This window comes from Charadrius vociferus, unplaced genomic scaffold (assembly GCF_000708025.1).
Source record: "Charadrius vociferus isolate BGI_N301 unplaced genomic scaffold, ASM70802v2 scaffold65, whole genome shotgun sequence".
NCBI lineage: Eukaryota > Metazoa > Chordata > Aves > Charadriiformes > Charadriidae > Charadrius > Charadrius vociferus.
This window is the reverse complement of record NW_009649293.1, coordinates 2,386,043-2,408,358: the sequence shown is the minus strand read 5'-3', so window position 1 is coordinate 2,408,358 and position 22,316 is coordinate 2,386,043. Positions and strand designations below refer to the sequence as shown.

At 36.7% G+C, this 22,316-nt stretch overlaps 2 protein-coding genes across 2 annotated transcripts in view; both read right to left on the bottom strand.

Moving 5' to 3' along the window:
* The window catches only part of LOC104290032 (protein-glutamine gamma-glutamyltransferase 5-like), a 35,362-nt gene extending 21,207 nt beyond the window's left edge, over positions 1–14,155 (bottom strand). The window contains exon 1 of the mRNA XM_009889080.1: positions 14,083–14,155. Coding sequence (XP_009887382.1) covers positions 14,083–14,155 — 73 coding nt within the window. The remainder of the gene's footprint in view (positions 1–14,082) is intronic.
* Positions 14,156–17,359: 3,204 nt separating this feature from the next.
* Positions 17,360–22,316, bottom strand: part of TMX3 (thioredoxin-related transmembrane protein 3) — a 36,926-nt gene continuing 31,969 nt past the window's right edge. The window contains exons 14-16 of the mRNA XM_009889078.1: positions 21,244–21,373; positions 18,904–18,972; positions 17,360–17,776 (exon numbers count right to left, since the gene is read on the bottom strand). Of these exons, the coding sequence (XP_009887380.1) occupies positions 17,510–17,776; positions 18,904–18,972; positions 21,244–21,373 (466 nt within the window). The 3' untranslated portion in view covers positions 17,360–17,509. The remainder of the gene's footprint in view (positions 17,777–18,903; positions 18,973–21,243; positions 21,374–22,316) is intronic.

Here is a 22,316-nt window from a genome sequence, read left to right as displayed (position 1 = left end):
TTTTTTTTTTTTTTTTTTTAAGATTATCAAAACTGACCCCTGGTCTGCTTATTCAGGAATGATTAGACAGCAGGTCTGGGCAGCCAAACTAACACATTTGCTGGAACACCAAGCAATGACACTGCTCTAATGGTATTTGTCTCAGCTTTCAGAACCTTCTCAATAGCAGGGGATTAGCAATTGATCTTAGTGAAACAGAGCTCTGTTTTCAGCAGTGTAAATACAGCACAAGACACAAAATGAAAAGTGTTAAAGAGGGATAGTGGGCTGACAGCACTGGTTTAGATGGCGGCAGGCAGTAGTGCAAGTCAAAACTATAGCTACTGTTAGAATTATCTTCACTGATTGAGATTTTAGATCTATAATAGGCTCCATTCCATTTCTAATTGCTTATCCAACTCAAAGGCTTCATTCAACAGATTTGTAGCTCTAGTTCGTTACTGTGTCATAAGGGACAGGCAGCTCAACTCGAACACTAATGGCAATGTATGAAAGGAGGTCAAAACATAAGCATGAAGACAGCTGATGTCTCTCAATATGAAGCAGTAAATATTCCCAGCTCCTGTACAAGCACGGTGTACAAACATAATCTTAGAATGATGCAGCAAATACTTCCAACTCTTTTACAAACACAGCTGTACAAACAGGTACAAATGTCAACCTTTCTTTGAAGGCCCTCGTCTCCTTTTACTAGAAGTTCCTGAGTCAGTAGGCTTTCTTTACTTCAATAAAAATTCTTGGCTTGCTTTGAGATCTCTGCCTTTTGGCATGATGATCCTTGATGTGTCATTTAGCACCTTAATATATAGTGGCCAAGATCAGATTTTTAACAAGACCATTTCACAGTATTTTATCTTTTCTACAATAGTTTCCGATACACACTTCAGTTTATGTTTATTAAGCTTTACTAAGCAAAACACCCTTTAACATATTCTATAAAAGCTATATAGGTGCTACCATCTACAAAATGAAAAGATATCGTAACAAAAAGAACTACCTTACTTTAACTTAGATTCAATATACAGGTCTTATTCAGTAAGCATTAGACATAGAAAAACTGCAGTACACACAATGTAAATGTTTTGGCAAAACATTGTGTAGCTATTCTTGATTCAGCATCAACTTATACTATCAAAAGATATTAGAGAGTTCAAAAGAAGGTAGCTGTTTTGGTTGTTTGGTGTTTTGTTTTTAGCAGGATGCAGTATTTAATGTCATTATGCTCACTGAACTGAATTTTAAGTAAGTTAATGATGTAAGTTAAGACAAGTGTAAGGTGTTAGTTTCATCTAGCCATGCTTTGTTTTGTCCTGAAAATTGGCATGGACAACTTGTTTTCACAACTCTTAATGAAATTCCCTCACACGTTATAGAAAAAAATATCATAGGACTGAGTATGCATCCTTTTATACCAAGATGACCAATAATTCAGAAATGATTGGCTAAGCACTGTTCCCCATTATATGTAGGCAACTTCTTCACCTAATGTACCTGAGGAAAAGTTCATGATGCTGAATTTTTCACGTATGGAATTATTTGCAATAGAAAATCCAGAGTAAGATTCAGCTTTCAGTTCCTTTTATAGTTGTTTTGATGCACTCCTCAGTGCACAAACCTTCCAAATTTCAGCTGATACACAGGAAGAAAATCCAGCTCACGCTTTTCCTCTTGGCACTTTACTATCAGATCAGTGAAAAATACTTCATTAACCTAGTTAAAAAAAAAAAAAAAAAAAAAAAAGTGGAATGACAGCTTAATTGCATCATGAAAATAAACATGGAGACATCTACACACCCAGGTATCACATATTTCAAGCAGCACCTTCCAGTTTTTCTAGTCAGCTTTTAAATAGGACTATATTTTAAGGACATACTAAAATGCTTTGGGCTAGTTTACTATGTACAAGCATGGATTCTCTGCATGGTGAAGTTACAGTGCCATAACCTTGGTTTGCTGCCTTTTAAACAAATCCAGCTGTCTTCAGTAATGTCTTTCTCTAATTCTGCTTTCGATTATGTTTTATTTATTATTTTTTTTTTAACATCAAGTTTCTCAGTTTCTGTGCAAAGAAACTGAATATTCACGAGATCTACTGCAAATAATTTTGCTATGCTTCAAAATCAATAAGAGTATCAGGTCTATTCTTTGCTGGTTTCAAACACCACACATTAGAGTGCCATCCTAACATCCTATACAATAATCTGAAATGAGTTCTTTTTTTCATAAGCACACATGCAGCTGAGCAATAATTACAGTGAAATGTGCTGTCATCTTTCCAAAGAATAGTAATTAGGGATATGAGCCTGGATGTCTTGTATGCTTATGGAAACATTTTTTTCTTTCCAGTTAATGATCATCCAAATAGTAAATCATTAAAAGGAAAATGGCAAAGGGTGTGGATAGTGGCTGTCATCAGCCTTTTGCACCAGCTCCAAACTTTGTCATCTTCCTTTGGAAGAGAAAGCATGATGATGTAAAAGTTAAAATTTTTTGTGCTTCTTTGGAGAAAAAACAAGTACAGGTAATATATCTTGTTATTTATTATTGGCAATACTTAAAGACAAGTCTCTCATGTTTTTCTCTCTTTATTGAAAACATCTTTATACTAGACTGTCATTGTGTCGTCAAATACCATCTCATACAAAAAATAGCCATGTTTCTATGATTGTTAAAATAATTTAAATCAACACCTAAGAGCGCAGGCATGTAAGTACCTCTCTGTCTGAAACCTTAGAATCATTACCAACTTTCCTTTTTCTAATCAGACTGATTTTTAATGCTCACATACTAGTGTGAACTGATTGCCGAGAGGAATGAAAAAGACCTCCTGGGCTGTATCATTGTTCCATTGCACTGGAAACAGGAATCATTCCTCTTACATACATGGCTAATAAGTACCTAATGAACAAGAATATGAAGCTCTTTTTTGTTTAACATCTCAATGTCAAACAAACATTTAATCAGAGTAATTACTACCAACTTTTACTAGTATTTTTGTTATTTTTCAAGGGTAACTGGTACCGTCTTTGTAGTTTTTCAGGTGACACACAATCTGTTATACGACCAATGCACCAGTAACAATATTTTCTTGGGACTTAGGAGAGCCAGCTTTCAGAGATACAGGAGAAGGTACTTCAAACCAAACAGCATAGGTGTGACTTTAAATCTTATCTCCCAAATCGTATGTGATCTAACCTTAAAGCCCTTACAGCAAAGTTTTCTCCTCTCCACAATTCAGGTGAAAAAGCATAGTGTTAATTAAATAAGCACCTCTTTTTTTATTTATTTTTTTTTTTTTTTAAATCTCAAGTACAGCAAATTTCTGTGGATTTCCCCCTCAAGGACTGAGCACATTCCAATGAAAAGTTTTGGGGGTTTTTTGGTTTTTTTTTTTCATCTACTGCTAACTCTGAACTTTTCTGAAAAATATTTTTTAGGAAATAAGATATGTCAGTACTGAAAGAAAGCTTGATAAAAGTTGTGACGAAGGAGACTGCAAAGCAGGACTGAGAGACTACCGGTTAGTTAAAAAAATGCTCCCCTCTTTTCCAAGTACTTGGACAAATTTAATTATTTTTTTTTTCTTTAGAACACGTAAATGTTGTCAAATCTATTCCCCTTCCAAGTATTTGTTTTTCTTCCCCCAAGCAGTAATACATTTCAGGTTTTGCATTTGTTAACCAATATACTGCATACAAACCACAGGCGTGTTAAGACACAAAGCAACACATTAGATTTCATCAACCTCACTGTGATGAAGCAGGTTCGCACATATTCCTGAAGCATGTTATTGCTCACTTTGAAGAAATTCCAAAGGTGTGGTGGCTGCTACTCAGGCTCAGGATATAAAGAGTTTTAAAACTGATAACACTCCACAGCAATATAATTTAAACAAAAACCCAGTAAAATACTAGAAAAGATAGGACACAAAATTAGAACAATAATGTGTTAGGGCATTATGCAAGATTTACAAACACCGCAGTTACAACCGGCATAAAGCACTACTAGCAAGCTAATAACACACAGCTCATGGTTTAATCCCAACACAATAACCAGAGATATATATTTTTTAAATGTTTGATGTCTGACATACAAAACTGTAATTATAGGGATATTCCCATTTGGCTGTGCGTAAGTAGCAGCGAACATTTTATAAAAGCCTCACACACAGCAAGAACAGGCCTAGCAGCACCTCAAAGAGCATGTCTATCTAACAGTTGTCATTTACCACGGTCAACAAATCACTCTTGCAGAACAGGTTACGCATTTGTACTGAAATTCCACTGCCTTCATTATGACATCAAAGAGCTTCCAATCTAGGAAAACATCAGGGCAGATCTGGATCTGAGAACTGGTTTGGCATTATGGCAGTATTTTTCTTTAATAATTTTTCTTTTTCTGGACAAATATGTATCATATATTAAATACTACATGTTATACCAGGATAGATATACAATTTACCAGTATTTTCTAATACTGAATGTATGCCTAACTCACCCATTTCCCCTTTTTTCTCTTTTGCATAAAAAAGTAGAAATACCTTTTCCATATTAAAAACCAGAGATTTATTAGATCTTTTAATTAAGTAAATCCAGTGCATCCTTTAAATTCTACCTATATCCCTGACCAAAATATACTTTTTCCAGTTTAGAAAGCTTGTTAATAAAAATCAAACAAATGGTTTGTAGCAGATAACTTAGTTCCACACCTAATATCACTAAGTTAACTTAAGTCTCTAACAGTTAAACACAGAATGTACCAAATTATTTTAGAGCTGAACCAAAGCCATGATTCTTTGTAGCAATGTAGTCTCTCTTTTGATTAGTAGAGGGTTTTTTATTGGCAATCATCTTTCTCTCAAATGTATATGTTAGACTTTTAAACTGTGTTGACCAATTATTTTAAAATATAAAGCACTAAAATCCGCTTCTGGGTTTTATTAATCAGTTGTAAGTGATGAGTCATAAAGTGCTTTCTGAGTGATGGAGATCACGAGGGGAACACGTTAGAACATTTGCAAAGAGAAAACATTAAAGGAACAGACTTAAAAACATTATTTTTTGAAAATTCTTTTGAAAAACACTTTTTTTTTTCCATTGAAGTATTTGTAAATATGCAATTATATTTCAGAGGCTTCCAGTGGCCTTGCTCTAGGAGGACTGGATTAGGCTGTTAATTATTAAGATCCTACATTAACACACAGAGTTAGGTTCAGAGACTTGGCATTTACTAATATTACCATATTAACAGAGAGGCACTGCTGGAAGATTAAGACTTGAAATCCCAATTAAATTCCATGGTCTGTTTTCACAAGCAACTGTCCAGAACTGTCTTAATTTTTGTTGAAAAATGCATAGTGTTAACTACAGAGACATTCTTTTAATTTTCTGTGGAACAGACCACCCGTGGTATTCTAAATCTATTTTTCAGGGAAGAAAATCTTTGTTTTCTCTATTAACCTCCCCAGTAATTGAGTTGCATGCTGTTAAAAAAAATAATTGAATTATACAAGTGACTGACAGTTATAATCTTTTTCCCTTTTTATTCATCAGTGTGATTTTTTTCCCGAATCTCACAAGACTTAAAGAATGGATAATTAAATTAAATTCTTTAATATTGCCCTTGTGTGAATATATGAAACTGAAAAGATACAAATATTAATTTAAATAAGCATATTATCATTGTTATCATTACCTGTGTGATCTAGGTATAATATTTTATGTTATTTTCTTAATCATAAATTTATTTTGAAATTTTATATTTTCATTGAGATTCTCAGTTTTAGAGACAGATCAATTATTTCTATACTTAACACAGTCCACATTTAAAGATGTTTCATAGTGATTGCGTGGATATGTGGAGTCTATAAAATTATAAATTTAGATTATTTACCGTTACGTAGCAAGTTACTCTAGAACAGCATAAAAGTGCTGAACAACCTGTTAGTCAATGGAATGCAAAAGCATTCAGACAGAAATAAATTACCTTGAAATTCTGTTTCTTACAGCTGTGTTTCAGACAGTGGACAGGGAGAGGTTATTTTGCTTTGAACAGTCTGTAGATCGACTTCTGTTAAAGTTAAGCACTGCCTTAGTCTTTCATCTTCAAAGACCATCACTCAAATATTCAACAAACCACACAGTTCACCAGACCTCAACCATGGTGCTGCAGGACCAGACTAATACCATTTTTTCTAGGAGACCTAAGCTGTGGCATAACGTTGAGGGCCACGAGGATGATCTGAGGGCTGGAGCACCTCTCCTATGAGGAGAGGCTGAGAGAGCTGGGGCTGTTCAGCCTGGAGAAGAGAAGGCTCCAGGGAGACCTTATCGTGGCCTTCCAGTACCTAAAGGGGGCCTACAGGAGAGCCGGGGAAGGACTTTTTACTAGGGCGTGTAGTGACAGGATGAGGGGGAATGGCTTTAAACTGGAAGAGGGCAGGATTAGATTAAACATTAGGAAGAAGTTTTTCACTGTGAGGGTTGTATGGCACTGGAACAGGTTGCCCAGAGAGGTTGTTGAGGCCCCATCCCTGGAGCTGTTCAAGGCCAGGCTGGACGCGGCCCTGGGCAACCTGGTCTAGTGGCAGGTGTCCCTGCCTATAGCAGGGAGGTTGGAACTCAACGATCTCCATGGTCCCTTCCAACCTAAACCATTCTATGATTCTATGATAAACAGCATCATGTAAAAATCAAAAATTTCAGCTCATTGCAGGAGACACAAATACCAGAAATTACACTAACTAGCAATCTTAATGCCTAAGCTTTAATAATGACAGGCAAATTAACTTTTAATTTGTAATGTTTAGGGGTTGCATTGTACAAGAGAGAGAATTTGCCAAATCATGTTTTCTCCTGTTCCATTTCCATAGACCTCACAGAAATTTAGAACTTGCACAACTAGAAGTTTGCTAACATAATGCCATTGACAAACAAGCAATTCACAAAAAAAAATTTACTTTTTGCAAAAAGGTAATAAACTACAGCAGTAGAAAGCTTTGAAGAACCCATAGAGGTCTTAAGAGTTCTGCTCAAGCATAGACTAATTGGGAATCAATCTTGTGAATATTGCAGAAGCACTGGGCATGTCTAAAACAAGCAAAATGAGGTATTTCCATTGTGAGAACTATGCTATAGCTATAGCTTATCAGTTGCACAGGTCCCAGTAGTTTGTTTCTATGTTGATATGTACGTTAAGAAAGAAGGGGAAGGAGAAAGATGTCTCCATGAGTACATCTTGTCTGGATGGGAATCAGAGCACCATTATGGCATTCTGGAAAAACAAAGAGCATTAGTTACACTCAGTTAAAATAGTGCTGCCAAGAGAACAAACATATCAACTGCTCTTCAACAGTAACCATTGTGTTTTCCACACACATGCATTAAAATGACTCACTTCTAGATCACGTTATCATCTCCTTTCTCTAGATTTCATTCAAAACTATAAAAACAGGATGCAGGGAGTAAAGAAAAGCCCTCTGAAAAAAATAATTGTTTTTTCAATCTGAAAAAGATATGCTCTGCATCCATATTCTAATTAACTACACATCAATTGCTGATCCAAAGATGAACTATATGAACAACAGGAGTAGCAAGATAGGTTTATATCTGCAGTATTTTAATCACAGAAACTAATAATTATCTAGAGGGAAAGAAGTAATTTGCAAGACCATGTTTATCATCTGAGGTCAAGGCAAAATTAATCAGTAAATGCTTATCTGGTGGTCTTCATTGAAAGGAAGCCTTAAATTCTTCATTAACTGTAGCAAAAATTCAAAAGATTAAAATCTAAAATTCTCCCGTTTTCTAAATGTGACAACTCCCAAGAGGAAGGCTCAAAGATAAGATGTATGGACCGCATATAAATCTCTTAAATCTCAAATCCATAAGTTACCTGTAACAAGCTTTCCCCGTATTTTAATAATAAAATATCCTATTGATTTCAACTCAGCCAGTCAAAATTAATGAATAAACCTATGTAAAATACAGAATCACAGAATGGTTAGGGTTGGAAGTGACCTCTGGAGATCATCTAGTCCAACCCCCCTGCCAGAGCAGGTTCACCTACAGCAGGTTGCACAGGATGGCATCCAGGTGGGTATTGAACGTCTCCAGAGTGGGAGACTCCACAACCTCTCTGGGCAGCCTGTTCCAGTGCTCCACTACCCTCAAAGTAAAGAAGTTCCTTCTCATGTTAAGATGGAACTTCCTATGTTCAAGTTTATGCCCATTACCCCATACCAGAATACTGAGCACGTTGGGCCACTAAGGAAACAACATCATTATGAAACAGCCTGAGAGGTCACGTACTAGCCTGGAAAAAGATTTTTAACTACAGATTGGTTCATCATTATCTGATACTTTCTGTATATTTCTGACTGCTAATATATAAGGACGGAAAGAAAAGAGAAGCAAAAAAAGCCTGGAAAGGGGCAGGAGAAAATGACATGGTAAAAGAGTTAGTGCAATAGAAAAGGAAGAAAGACAATGAAAAATAGAGGAAACAGGTGAAAGAGGGGAAATAAAGCCAAAAGAATTAACGGATATAATAGGCAAGTGACCAACTGGTTGAAGAAAGCCGTCTTTTCAGCCAAGAGGAGCGGTCAAGGCTGTCACTAAGTGACCAGCACACACCTCCGTCCACTGCTGGCTAAAGGTGCCTTTTGCTTTTTGTCAAGTTACAAGGAACATAATATATATAGCATTTGGTACTGTATCCTCTGTTTCTCCAAGGTTACAACCACAATGTTCTCACCTAACTTGGGAAAAGTGCTTCCAAAATAAAGCATTGAAAATATTTGAGATTTTCATTTGTCCTTCTCTTGCAACAGTTCTTAAATCTACCCACCTCACAAAGCCCTTGGATTCTGGTGCAGAAAATTCTTCCCCAAAAAATTGCAATTGCTACATGCCAGACAGATTAATCTAGAATACGTGTAGTTATCTTTCTCTAGACATGAAATAAATTTCTCTCCTAAAATGCAAATCTGAAAACCCTGCCCCTTTCTATGAAGTAGCTCCTGTTTCTCGTAGTTATTTGCATAGGTAGTCATGCGCAAATGAGAAGGATTGCGGAGTCTGGACTCTGAGTTCAAGCATTCTGTGGTTTTAAATGTACATGCAGAACTGTAAAGCAGAACTTATCTACAAATGTATAACCTAGTGAGTCACCCTATCGCTATGACAGCGATTGCCTACATTTACACTGAGAAGTGTAAATTCGTTCCCACTCACACCTAGTTATATCCTGCGCAAGATGCATTTTGCCTATGACATGACAAGACTCAAGATTTTTCCTCTTTCATGTTAACCGTCTCTGAGCAAGAGGAGGTTAAGGTACACTACAAATAATATTACTGCATTACTGAAAAAGGGATTGTGGAATAGCAACCCACAGTTTCTTCACTGTAAGGACTCGGCCAAATCACTTTTGTTTTCTGGATGAAGCAAGCAAAGAGCAAAATGAATACCTAAGCGGGCATAGCCAGCTTATCATGAAATATCCTTAAAAAGTTTCCCACTCTGCTGCTGCCTCCAAACCCTCGTTGCTGTCCCACAGCCCAGCATGCTGCTCTGTCCAGAGACTTGCATTTACTTGGACCAGTTCATTTACCCACTTACAGCGCTGCTTTTCCAACAGCTTGCATGGCCATAATTTGAAGGGCAGCGTACAAAGGCACGAGGATAGAAACTCCTTAAGCCAGCAGTGTTATTAAGGTTGCAGTATAATGAGACTATGGCCTAAGTAACTTGCCTAAAACTGCACTCCACGTCAAAGGAAGATGTCCAGAAACTGAGCTTAATGCTCCATGGCATGCCTGCACTCTAATTTAAACATGACAGGGCAAGTTCACTGCCCAAGGACCAACGGGCACAGGCCAACCTACACCTGTGATCATGAACTCGTTGTCCCCAAAACGGAGTGGCCTTGTCCTAGCTTCAAACAAGGTTGTACAGGCCGGAACAGAGGAAATACCCTACAGGCTTTTGAGTCTGCTCACTTCCATACCTCATGTATTCTTCCTCACCTTATGATACATCATCACAGCGATGCAATGATGACTTTTTGAAGCATTTAAAGAGAGTCGTTTTCCCTGTGTCTTCAGACAGTCATTAAAACCATCCACAGTGGCACACGTCCTGCATGTCAAAGCTGAGGCTCCTGAAGTCTCTGCTACTGCCACTTTTCAGGCTCATGTTCATTGTGGCCAACTTCCAACTCTTTCTGAAAAGCACTGGGGCTAACCCAAGCGCATGTCACAGAGGCGAGCAGAGCCACTGCTCACCAGAGACACTGCCCTGTGCAGTTGAGCTCCTGCTTCTGGGAAATGAGGTGGGAAAAGAAACTGGTGTTGGAGCTCAGCCATGCTAGTTCATGCCAAGGGTCTGCAGTGAGGCATTTTTTTCACCTAAAGGGAAGAAATGAAAAGAACTGCCAGTGCTGTGGAAAATTTTCACTTTTTCTTACCAACACAGTGCACCCTATCCTGATAAAACCCCAAGGTTATAGACACTCTTTTAAGAAGACTGGCATGGGCCACAAAGATGATCAGAGGGCTGGAGCACCTCTCCTATGAGGAGAGGCTGAGAGAGTTGGGGCTGTTCAGCCTGGAGAAGAGAAGGCTCCGGTGAGCCCTTATTGCGGCCTTCCAGTACCTAAACAGGGCCTACAGGAGAGCTGGGGAAAGGACTTTTTACAAGGGCATGTAGTGATAGGATGAGGGGGAATGGCTTTAAACTGGAAGAGGGGAGAGTTAGATTAGATATTAGGAAGAAATTTTTCACTGTGAGGGTGATGAGACACTGGAACAAGGTGCCCAGAGAAGTTGTTGAGGCCCCATCCCTGGGGGTGTTCAAGGCCAGGCTGGATAGGGCTTTGAGCAACCTGGTCTAGTGGGAGGTGTCCCTGCCTATAGCAGGGAGGTTGGAACTCGATCATCTTTAAGGTGCCTTCCAACCTGACCCATCCGATGAGAGAGTAGTATATTATTTGAATGTGAATATTATGAGTTCCATTTTTCTATTATGCACTTCCATAACACTTTCTCAGCCTTCATTGCACCTTAACATGAGGAATAGTCTCACTTTAAGATCATCATGTCTTTAGCTCTCATTGCAAACTTCACTCCCTTATAAGCTTTGCTGCACATTTCTAGCCAAGATCACATGTTTTGGATGCAACAGTTAAGGATGTCAGTATGAAAAGTTCCCCCCTCCTCATAACCATTATTTACAATATTAAAGAAGGCTTGCAACTCTTTTCTTGGGATTGTTTAAGCCATAGATAATCGTTCTCCATTAGCCAACACGCAATGCTTGCATTTGATTCATTTTCCATGCACTGCTTGAGACTGCGAAGCTAAGTGAGCAACTCAAGGTCTTATTTCTAACATGTCTTAGCATTTAGATTTCTGACAACTAAAGCTGACACAGAGTTATGGCCCACGGAAAGAACCCCGCGCTTCGGCATTATGCTTGAATTGCAGGTGCTCTCCCCAAACTAAAACTCAACACAGATTCACATGAATGCACTGACAGCTTTCCTGTTAAAGAGAGACCACTTAAATTCTAACAACATACAATGCAAAGGGTAAAAATATAAATATACTATGTTCAGGTCAAGATTCATATCTGCACTTAAATTCTGTTCTAAAAATCAAGTATTACTTACCCTCACCCAACTAGAAATCCTTCTATTTTAATCATGACAATGTGATACAAGAAGCTTTGAGCTACTTAAAGCTCCATTCCAGAGTATTTTTCATATTGTGGTACACCTGTCTGTCAGCGGCACTCAACAGAACAATACTTCTGCTTACCTTTTAGAAAATACTTCCTCTTCTCCTTCAACCCACTTTGAAAGCGTTTTGATACTTCCTACTTCACAGCAGTATCAGATAAATCTTAAAAAGTTAACACCACAATATATTGCACCATCTTTTGCAAGCCGTGGTATTTGGGATGTGACTGAAGCGTTTGGGGATTTCCTAAGTAAGCCACAAAGAACAAATATATGCATTCCTTCTGCATTTGTTTTTTAAAAAAGTATGTATTTTTTAAAAGATGGAGAAGGGGAAAGATATGCACCATCCTATTGCCATCTCAAGGTTTAAGTCAATTCTCAAGTGTTTTTTATTTGCATAAAGCATAATTTTGCATGAAGGTACAGCATAATTTATAATTATTTTCTCCACTGAGGCTTGGACACAGCTATTAAATGATAAATCTACTGAAGGCAATTAATCTTTCTCCAGCTCAGGAGCAACTAACGCATTGCCAAGGACTTGTCTGGGCCCACAAGTATTTCTCCCATCTTCTGTATACCACTAAATACCCTCAAATTTAATTTTTGTAGAGACTGAAAAGAAGGAAGCCTGAGCTTTCTTTCACTTTATGTAAAAGGAGATCTCTTACTTCAAAGGGGAATTCTGTTCCTAGAAACTAAAGTTTCTACACAGACCACCTACATTCCTTCCCCTACTTGAGATGCAGTCTACCATAGGACCACATTTTTCTATAATTCCTCCTTTCTAACAAGTGTTCTGTTTAGGGACAGGAAAGTTATGCCGACGCTTGAAGATTTAAATGTTTGTTAACAAAAAGAATCTCCAAAAATGTCTTACAAAAACACACTGATGTTTTGATAGATTCTAAGTGTTTGGGGTTGGGGTTTTTTTTGTTGTTGTTTTTTTTCTTTCTTTTTGCAGGGTCTGCTTTTAGAAAATATTACCTAATAAATTTTAACATAGACCTGAGGACAACAGCATATGTTTGGTGCATTGTGTGATCCTGAAAAAAGTGCTAAATAGAAGCAGCTCAACTGGCTTGATGTGCAAAGCTAAGATCAAAACCGACATATTTTTCAAAAGCAAAGAGGAAATAAACAAAATTAGCCATTGACCATCCAAAACACCAGTCTGCATTTCAATTTTTAATGTACAGTGTACTGTCAGGACATTCAGATAAATTCTTTCAGAGAAGCATACTAAAAGGAAAGTAAAGATTAACTAAAAAGTTACAGTCTGTTCTAAGTCAAAATGACTCAATGATAAAGTAAAGAGATACAAATTTCTTTTGGAAGGACAAACTCCCACTAGCTATGAAGGTATGTTGCATGTAGATCATCCGTATCAAAACATAAGACACAGATCTGAGAATACAGGGCCCTGCTCCATTCCTTTCTCCCATTCCCATTTCTCCTGCCTATGCATTTTATTCCTCTTCATGCGTCAACCTTAGCGCTTACCAAAGTTTCAACCTCTTAACTCGAGACAGCCTAAAACCACCCACCATTTTGGTCAGGACAGTCATTAACCCAGCTGAAGACTACACCAACCTAGCAATAGGGGCTGCAACGAAAGTGAAGCGAGAAGCACACACTAGAAAAGCAAAACTGCTTCCCATACAAATAAGCTGTGAAGCTATGAACACGTTCAGTGATGTTTTCTCTCTAATCTACGCTTATGGGGAAACTCGGCTACAAAGCAATACTATTCCTCTCATTAGTAGTCGTCTTAAAGATTTCCCCGCCTCTCTTCAAAGGACCTTCTAGATCTCTCAGGTTTTATAGTTAAAAGCCACAATACTCCATTCAAAAATGCTCTATGTAAAATACTTGTGGTCTATTTACCCTTGCTAAACAACTGCAAACATTTCTGTACTCCTTGGTGTATAAGCAGAAGGACGTTTGCTAGCAACAGAAGAGCTCACATCAGCTGCTAAATGGTGCTTTACGTCAGTAAATTGATATATAGGATAGTAGCAGTAATTCTTTAGAATGGTTAAAATTTCAGAAATCAGAAGAAGAATTGTTTCGGGAATGCCTACACTGCCATTCAACAAAATATTTTCAAAATTGTCTTTGTTGGTTACAGCAATATAATATGCAACAGCTTCGTATGATTCGATCTGTTCGCAATGCACTCGGTGATGCAAAGAGCAGCAGAACAATGCTTTGCTCCCTGAGAAGATTTGAGAGCCAGAACCACTCTGTCACAGTATAATACAACCTGAAACATCTGTAGTTTCATGAGATTTTAACAACTTAAGGGAAGTACATTGCTTTTTCACCCTTTTCACCGACTTGAGCTTTTGTCCGTGATCAGAACAGCTCTCCACCCTCCCACTCCTCCAAGTACAACTGCTTCTTCAAACATGCTGACGAAAGAGGAACAGGTAAATTAATTCTGGGCCAGAACAGAGAAAGCTAAACCTTTTACTTAAACACTTCATGAAAATTAAGCACTTCTGTGCCGTCTTCAACACATCAGATCTACCAGAGTGTAATCATTCCATCCTTTAAGCAGTGAGCACCACAGCGTGGACAGTACCTGTTAAACCAGCCTGGGTAAATAATGAGGCAGTACGAGTTTGCACACGTCCAAGTGTCAAGGTCACTCAAGTTCTTCCAGGAGGAGATGTACACTAGAACAGTCTGCCTCACGCTGCTTTTGCTACTGAAACTCTTGTAAGAATTTGAGAGTATGCTAATGCAATGAACTGGTATTTTAAAATTTCTTTTTCAGAAATGCATTCATTCTGTACTGCTAGGATGCTCATTAAATAAAAGACAAGTAAACATTAGCTCCCACATCTAGAGAGTATTTTCAAAATACTGACAAGAATGTATCAGACAGGATGAACTAATTTTTCTTTTTAAAAGCTACCAGCTGCATTTCTATACTGCGTTGCTTGGGGCCTAAAGTACGCTTACAACGAGTGTCCCAGGAAACATCGCCTCCTACACAATGTATAATATCTAAGCTTAAACCAGTGCAAATTAAGCAAAGGAAACAAGCTCTTTTAAATGTTTTATTACAGAAAAACAAAAGGCTTACACTTGACTTAAAAAAGCAGCATTATTTCATGAATTCAATCTTATTACAGTGAAGTTGCTTTAAGAAACCTTTTAAAGACTGAAGAAAAAAAATAAAATGCCAGATCCCCCTCAGACAGCGTTCCAGATTACTTGCACGATCAGAGCAAAACCCTTAATTTCACATCACTGCTGACACCCAGTATATGACTTGTATGCTTTTCTTCTCCCTTTGTCTCGTTTAATATAACTGGGAGAAGGATTCCGTGAAAATGGCAGTACATTTCAAGTTTAATTTTCAACAGTTCAGTACACATCTAATTGATATTAAAATTCAGAAGTGACTGACATACATGCTTTCTTCCTAACTGTAGGAGTTAAATGTTACAGTTTTAAGGGATCCTAGTGTGACCTGTTTCTTACACAGTATTTATCATATCCAGGTCTGCATCTCAGAATATTTCTCAGCAAGTTATTTGGCTACTACCGATTATAAACACAAGAATATCCTCAAAAATGAAAGCTCATAGTTGAAACAGTTCTTTGCAGTGCAGCGTAATTCAGAATGATTTTCTGTTTTTATTACACACCATAGACAGAACAGCAGTGTTCCAGTGACCACTTCAGTTTTTTTCTTAAGTCAAAAGCTGCACATTTCCAGCCTGAGCCAAAATTAAGTAAGTAATCGATCTGTATTTGAAATCTTAACAAAAGAGATGAACCAAGAAAACATATTACTGCCTTAAGAGTCCTACATTTTGGCTATCAGCACTGAGTCGTGCTAAAGTCCAAAGAAATTTACAGGCTTGTCATTACACGATGATTTATTTTTTTAAAAACAACTCAAGATTCTACACCATGTTTAAACACATTTTTAAGCATCTCACTCTTCAAATATATACTAAAACTATGCTGCAAATATTCTGCCAAAAAAAAAAAAACAGAGCAAAAAAACCTCAAGACACCATGTACAAGTAGCTATGATAAAAATGAAAAAAGGCAATTCATAAAAGAAAAAAGGAGGAAAAAAAAGAGAAAAAAAAAAAACATCAGACACTTGCTACTCAGTATTCTATGAACTCATTTTTTTCCTCTCCTCCCAAAAGGAAAAAGGTTGGACTCAAAATCAGACATGGAATTTTTCTGAAAAAAATTCCTAATCTCTTTAGATACTGTCTATACAGTATGATAACAAAAGTCAGGCATCTACTTACTGTATTCTGCACTGCAACATAAAGCCAGCTGTTACCAAGCTACTTAAACAGAAGAAACAAGTTTCTTTCCTACAAGGAAAAAGGATGCAATACAATTTCCCTGGTTATGATTTATATCATTATCAGGTTTACTCAAACACAAAACTTGTCTACTTAGGCTTACCCTTTTTTTTAAATTAAAATTCCTAAATTTAGTGCTATAGCATAGTAATTTCTTATGTGATCAAGCTGCCTTATAAGGAGGACATTATAATCTGTATTATACAGTAATATAGCCTTAAAAACAAAACAAAACAAAACACAGCATGAATACTAAGAGGAAGAGCAATGTAAGTTTTTTCTCTGTAGTATTCTCTGTGACATCAATGCCAAAGGCTGCTTTACAGCAGCAGCTTTATATCCTTGGAAATTTTAACCCTGGACACAAATTAGTCCTTTTCACACTTTTTTTCAGGTGACTTATGAATAAACAGGTAACAAAAATGCATTATACTGACCAATATCTACAAATGTTAGTATTATGCTCCATTAACTCCCTCCTTCAGAGCAGGTAACAGTCTCAAACAAAAGTATCAACACCAACTACTTCAAAGATATATAACAATCTGAATTGAACACTGTAAAACAAGTATACACCATTCAAAAAGCTTGTCATTAGAGAGTTATGCAAAATAGTCAGAGGGAGTTTATATTTACGTCTTCCTTTATCAAATTGTACTGTGGATTCAGAAAACTTTAAAGATTGTTTGCACTACATGTTTGTGTAAGCGCTCATACAAGACAATTTAATAGGCAATCACGTTCTGAAAGGTTTATAATGTAGTTTTTCAATACTTTTAGCTGCTAAAGCACTAATGAAGACTTAATTTAGCATATACCTCCCATATCCTCTATCAAGTAAACATTCCTGACTGCCAATAATTATTTTATTACACAGTAAACCAGTCCTATAATTCCTAACAATTTACATTTAATTTGAGAAAATAGAAAAGTTGGTGTTTTTTTTCCAAAATAATGTGCAACAGGTAGGACACGTGACTTCTTGGAAAACTCTAAGTTGTCTTTAGCTATCAGGGTCTGAAAGACTTCACAGATCTCAAACTTTCTTAGTTTTCAGCCTTAATTTTATATGAATGAGTAGTTCATAGTAGTAGTTCATCACACACACTAAGGTCAAGTAACATTATCTTTATCTCACTGTTCTGCAAATGAACAATCCAAAACTCTTCAACAAAACCAGTGTAGAATTGTACCTGCAAATTCCTTCAGTTTAAATTGCTCTTTGTTAATCTATTAAAGACAATTAAGAGAACATCTTTTTTTTTTTTTCCTGTCAATTTCTGAGAAAATTTGAATACATGCAAGTCAAAACTACCATAATGCAGACAAAAAGGTCCTCTTTCATGAATATCATCAATAAATGACTACCTTCAATAAATAAGTCTATTTGGAAATTCTAGAGAATTCTTTTGCTAAACAAGTTAGTCTTTTTTCTTTTCTATGATGTCTTTCTGTTTGAGCTCCTCATCTGAAAGTTCTGTATATTTTCCGTTCTTTTCCTCCTCTTGTTCTTCCTCACTGCCTTCATCTGTGAGCTCCCGATCAACGTTTTCCTTTTTAGCTGCCTCATGTTCATCTACCCCTCCATCTGTATCAGCTGTGCAGATTCCATAACACATAATGCTGATGACCCCCAGGGGCAACCCAAAGAGAAAGCATCCCAGAAGTGGTGAACTCTTGAACACAGACTGTTGAAACACAAATTGAAAGTAAAAAACACTTTAAGTGAATATACAAAATTACTGCATTACTTCTCTTACTACTCTGTGTGTTTATTCAGTAACACCCAAAATGAGAGACAGGTTTTGTTGGGTTGTTTCGTAGTTTTTGTCTGCTTGTTTATTTTGTTGGGGTTTTTTTTGTTTTTTTTTTGTTTTCCCCAGAAAGAAGGAGGAGTCCTCATTTTAACCATTACTACCATAAGTTCATTAAAAAAGTCTTAGAACTTCAAATACTACAATGTTGCATTGGGATGTTAACATGCCAACCATATACTCCATTCATTGTTTGAAGCTTGAGAAACAATTGTTCTAATAGTGCTAAAATAACACTTTGAGGAAACCTGTTCCATCTCTTATTTGTGTCTCATTCTCAAAAATTAGTTTGAGCAATAAGGGATCCGCAGAAACATTCTGTTATTAGACAACTTCCTACTGAAGGTTGCTTTAGTGGCACAGAAGGAAAGACTTTTGGTTTCAGAAACTGATGGCTAAATGTTGAACATTCACAGAAGTTTAGAAGCTACTCACACAGAAACATATGAGTTTCAATTTAAACTCACAGCACAGGTTTTTTTTTTTACTTGTGTAGGACAAGTGAAGAAATGGATTTGTGTACATCTTCCCAACAAAATTCTGTAAAGCATAACTAACCTACAAGAAAGATAATAAAAATATTTGCCTCAAAACTACATCATGTGTAGTATTTAATCCCATTATGCCCTAACTAATTAGACTGAAATCATAACATTTCTCAGAAGATTAAATGGCTATTGATTTCATTGAAAGGATGTCAAAAGGGTCACGGAAAAGATTTTGAATTCTCCCTGTTCTATGCCTTAAAATACATGTCAGGAGTAAAAGTAAAAAGGAGTGAAAAATGAAAAAACTAACACATGTTGAATATTTACCAGACTGGAAAATATCATTAAAAACTTTAATCAAGCAGTTCCTTTAGCTTAAACCTAATGTATATATACCAATAATATATACACTATATATAATATAAACAAATTATATAAAAATATTTCTAAATCCTCTGAAACAATTTGCATCTTGATTGACAATGGTACCATCTAACAAAAAATAAAACTTACCACAACAGTAGACTTGGCATCATAGATTATTCTCTTGATTCGCTGTAGAAGTCCATCACCACCCTGTGCCTGAAATTTCAAATGGAACCATGTCAAAACTGCTGACACTTTTCAGTTATGATTCCAAAAGTTCATTCTTCAGACCTTGCAATCTTAAGTCCCTTTAGAAGGAAATGAAAAGTAATTATTCTTGCATCTCATGATGCCCAGACACTCCAACTTCTCAAGCATGGATAAACATTTCAATATTCTCACGAAATATCCTCTCACAATCATTTTAAACAATCAGTGTGAACTTAAACAGTACAGCTGATAGATTTTTCTAACCACTTCTGTCATAATCCATAAATAAGTATCTGAGAAATAAGTAACAAGAAGATACGAAGATGCAATAAAGAAAAATTGTGTCAAGCAATCACATACTATACCTACACTGCCACCTAATTTAGCAGTCTTCATAATAACTAAATGAATCCAACGGCAATTTGTCTGTTGAACAGGACCAGTTTTCACCTGCCTTGAGTTGCTAGAGAAACAAATGGGAAGAAAACCTACATTTTGGAAGTCAACTGATCAGTACTTCACCCTTACCAGAACCCCCTTACCGAAACCCTCAAATCACAAAGAAGTCCACAAAGATGAAACAGACTCACAGAAGACTACCTATAGGGCATTACAGAAAATAACATGAAAGTCAAGGTGAATAGTCCAACACTTCCCAAGGAAGGGAGGGGAGGGACTGTTATACTTCTCAGAAATTTCACTGTAGTTCAGAAAGTCTGCATCCTATTACTTGTTTACCAGTATACTTTAAAGACTGGCATTCCTCAACAGCTGCACAATTTCTTGGCCCTGAACATAGCCAAAGTGGTGACATTTTGTGTCTATAAACACTATTTAGCTTAAATGAAGTCATATCCTGTACTGTCTGTCTTGTATTAGCCCTCTCACATCCATATAGAGACATGAATTTAGACAGACCTTTAATCATTCGAACTGAAATACTGCAAACAAAAGGCAGAAAGACCTAAGTGACACTATGGCAAAAACCAGAATGCATTAATTAAATAATTCTCAAAATTAAAAAAACAGACAGAAACCAATTTCATTTTTTGTTTCAACCAGAAGGATATATTTAAATAGAGTCAAATAGATTGCTGTGGTTTGGGCCAAACTGGCCACTGGGTGACCGACAGATGCTCCCTCCCCCTACCTAGCAGCACATAGGTGTTGATATCATATTTCAATGCAATTAACAAAGCATTTAAAAAGTGAGAATTGAGGAACAAAGAACCACCAAATAAGTTACAGGAATACTCCTCACCTTGCAAGTAGAGGCATGACTAGTGAAGTCATGAACAGCAAGCAAATCCACCTATATTATGTTGCTGCATCAATTTGTCAGATGAAATAAACTGAAGTACCCCATATGACTGAAATGATCTACAGCATTACTTGTCGTTCCCACCCAATGACCCCAAACTCCTAGCGTAACATAAAGTGGGATGCAGCTCACACAGTGAGCATTCAATATACGGTGAATCGGGGCTTCAACCAACATAGGCTTCTCCTAGGAGGAAGTCAAATTATTTGTTAGTCCTGCTCTCCTTCATTGTAAAGCCTTTGTGCCCCATAAGCGCAAATTAAAGCTCTGATCCATGATCTCTTTCCTCATCCACACAACACAGCCTTCTGTCCAACTTACAGTGTACTGAGGGAATAAGCAAACCTGAGTTTGTTTTGCCAACATTAAAAAATTGTCCAAGCTATCAATTCCAGATGGATTTATTAATTTTGTTGTCTTAATAAAAGACAGCTAGTCCATAATTTTAGAGTACAGAGAGAGGGGTAAGTTTGTGTCTGTTTGTAATATGCAAAGCAAGTATACCACTATTTTTTTAATCTGAACCTATCCTTCATCAAACTATTGGATTTATCAATTTACCATGCAGAAGAAAGGACAGAACTGAATTATGCACTAGAAAGAAGAGAAATTTTAAACAAATGCATTTAAAGCAAACCAGGAGATGAACAAAAAGCTCTCCATTTACCAGTGACACCCATAAATGGAATATCAAGAGAAGTCAGCTAACATTATGCTATAAACAAAAAAATAAATCTTACTTTCTACAAGACATTCTGTAGTCAGAACAGCAAGGAATGGCACACCTCAAGAATTCAGAATCATGTATTCACTGACAGCACCCAATACAGGAAGACAGACAGGACAGGAAGACAAAGCACATGGCATAACAATCAGAGTAACCAATTTTTTTCCCTACTTTAGCTTCAAGGAAATAAAAACCAACCAACATATTCCAAGTCACAATGAAGACTTACTTCAGCTGTACCATCCAAGATATTGTTAATGAACTGAACCATGTCTTCTGTGCTCTCAATGTGCCTATCTGGTAGAAAATACTGCTGATTGGAGGTATTCAGTACAACAATAGTAGGTATTGTCAAGTCACTGGAAACATAAAACAGATAGTTTAGACATTTAAAGAAGTACTGTGTAAAACACTGCAATTCAAATAATTCCTATACCATTCAAAAGGTGGTGTAGGACCTACAACCATTAATCTTCACTTCGTGCATGTTCCTTATAGGAAATCCTTTAAAGCAAGAGGGAAGGGGGAAGGGAATCACCTGAATGGTACGAGCATGCTTCTCATTAATATTTTTCCTTCACATCTGTGTCAGTGATGCTATTGAAGCTTATTGCATTTTACATACCCATAGTGACTGCAAATCAGGTACCTTATGACTTACTAATTAGTAAGAGATCACAGACAGTAACCTTGTATTTGAAATGTACTATTAGCACAACATACTAAGCATTTTAGTGCGCAAAGGCAAATGTATAATCCAAAAATCCAAACAATACAGCCATAGTCCAACTGACCAGCTCTATCAGTCAACTACCTGTTAAGTCAAAAGAATAAGCCACACCAAAGTTTTACTACATCCCTTTCAGATATGGCAGACGAGCTACAAAGTTTTTAAACAATTATTACGCAGCAGTTGACCTGCACATGCATAAGCATTGTTTAGTGTCACAGAATCAGAAAGAAAGAAAAAAAAAAAAAGTTAATTATCTCTGGAGATAAACCAGTATTATCCACTGTTCAAAGGAGCCCTAAATTCAAAATTAGATCAGGATTAGAAAAATTTAATACTGTTCAAGTACTTTGTTCAACAAGAAATATTTAAAATACATTAAATAAGGTGAAAAATCTCCTGTACTCTTTGCTAATTTTCTAGTTCTGTCAATAATTAATTTACATACTAGGTGGCTCTCCTTCACAGCAAAAGCAACGCAGACCTTGTTTTTCTATGTTTTCACTCTTGTCTAATAGTGCCCCACTCATCTATATTTGTAATCCATGTAATTTGATGATGTTTTCAGCTTT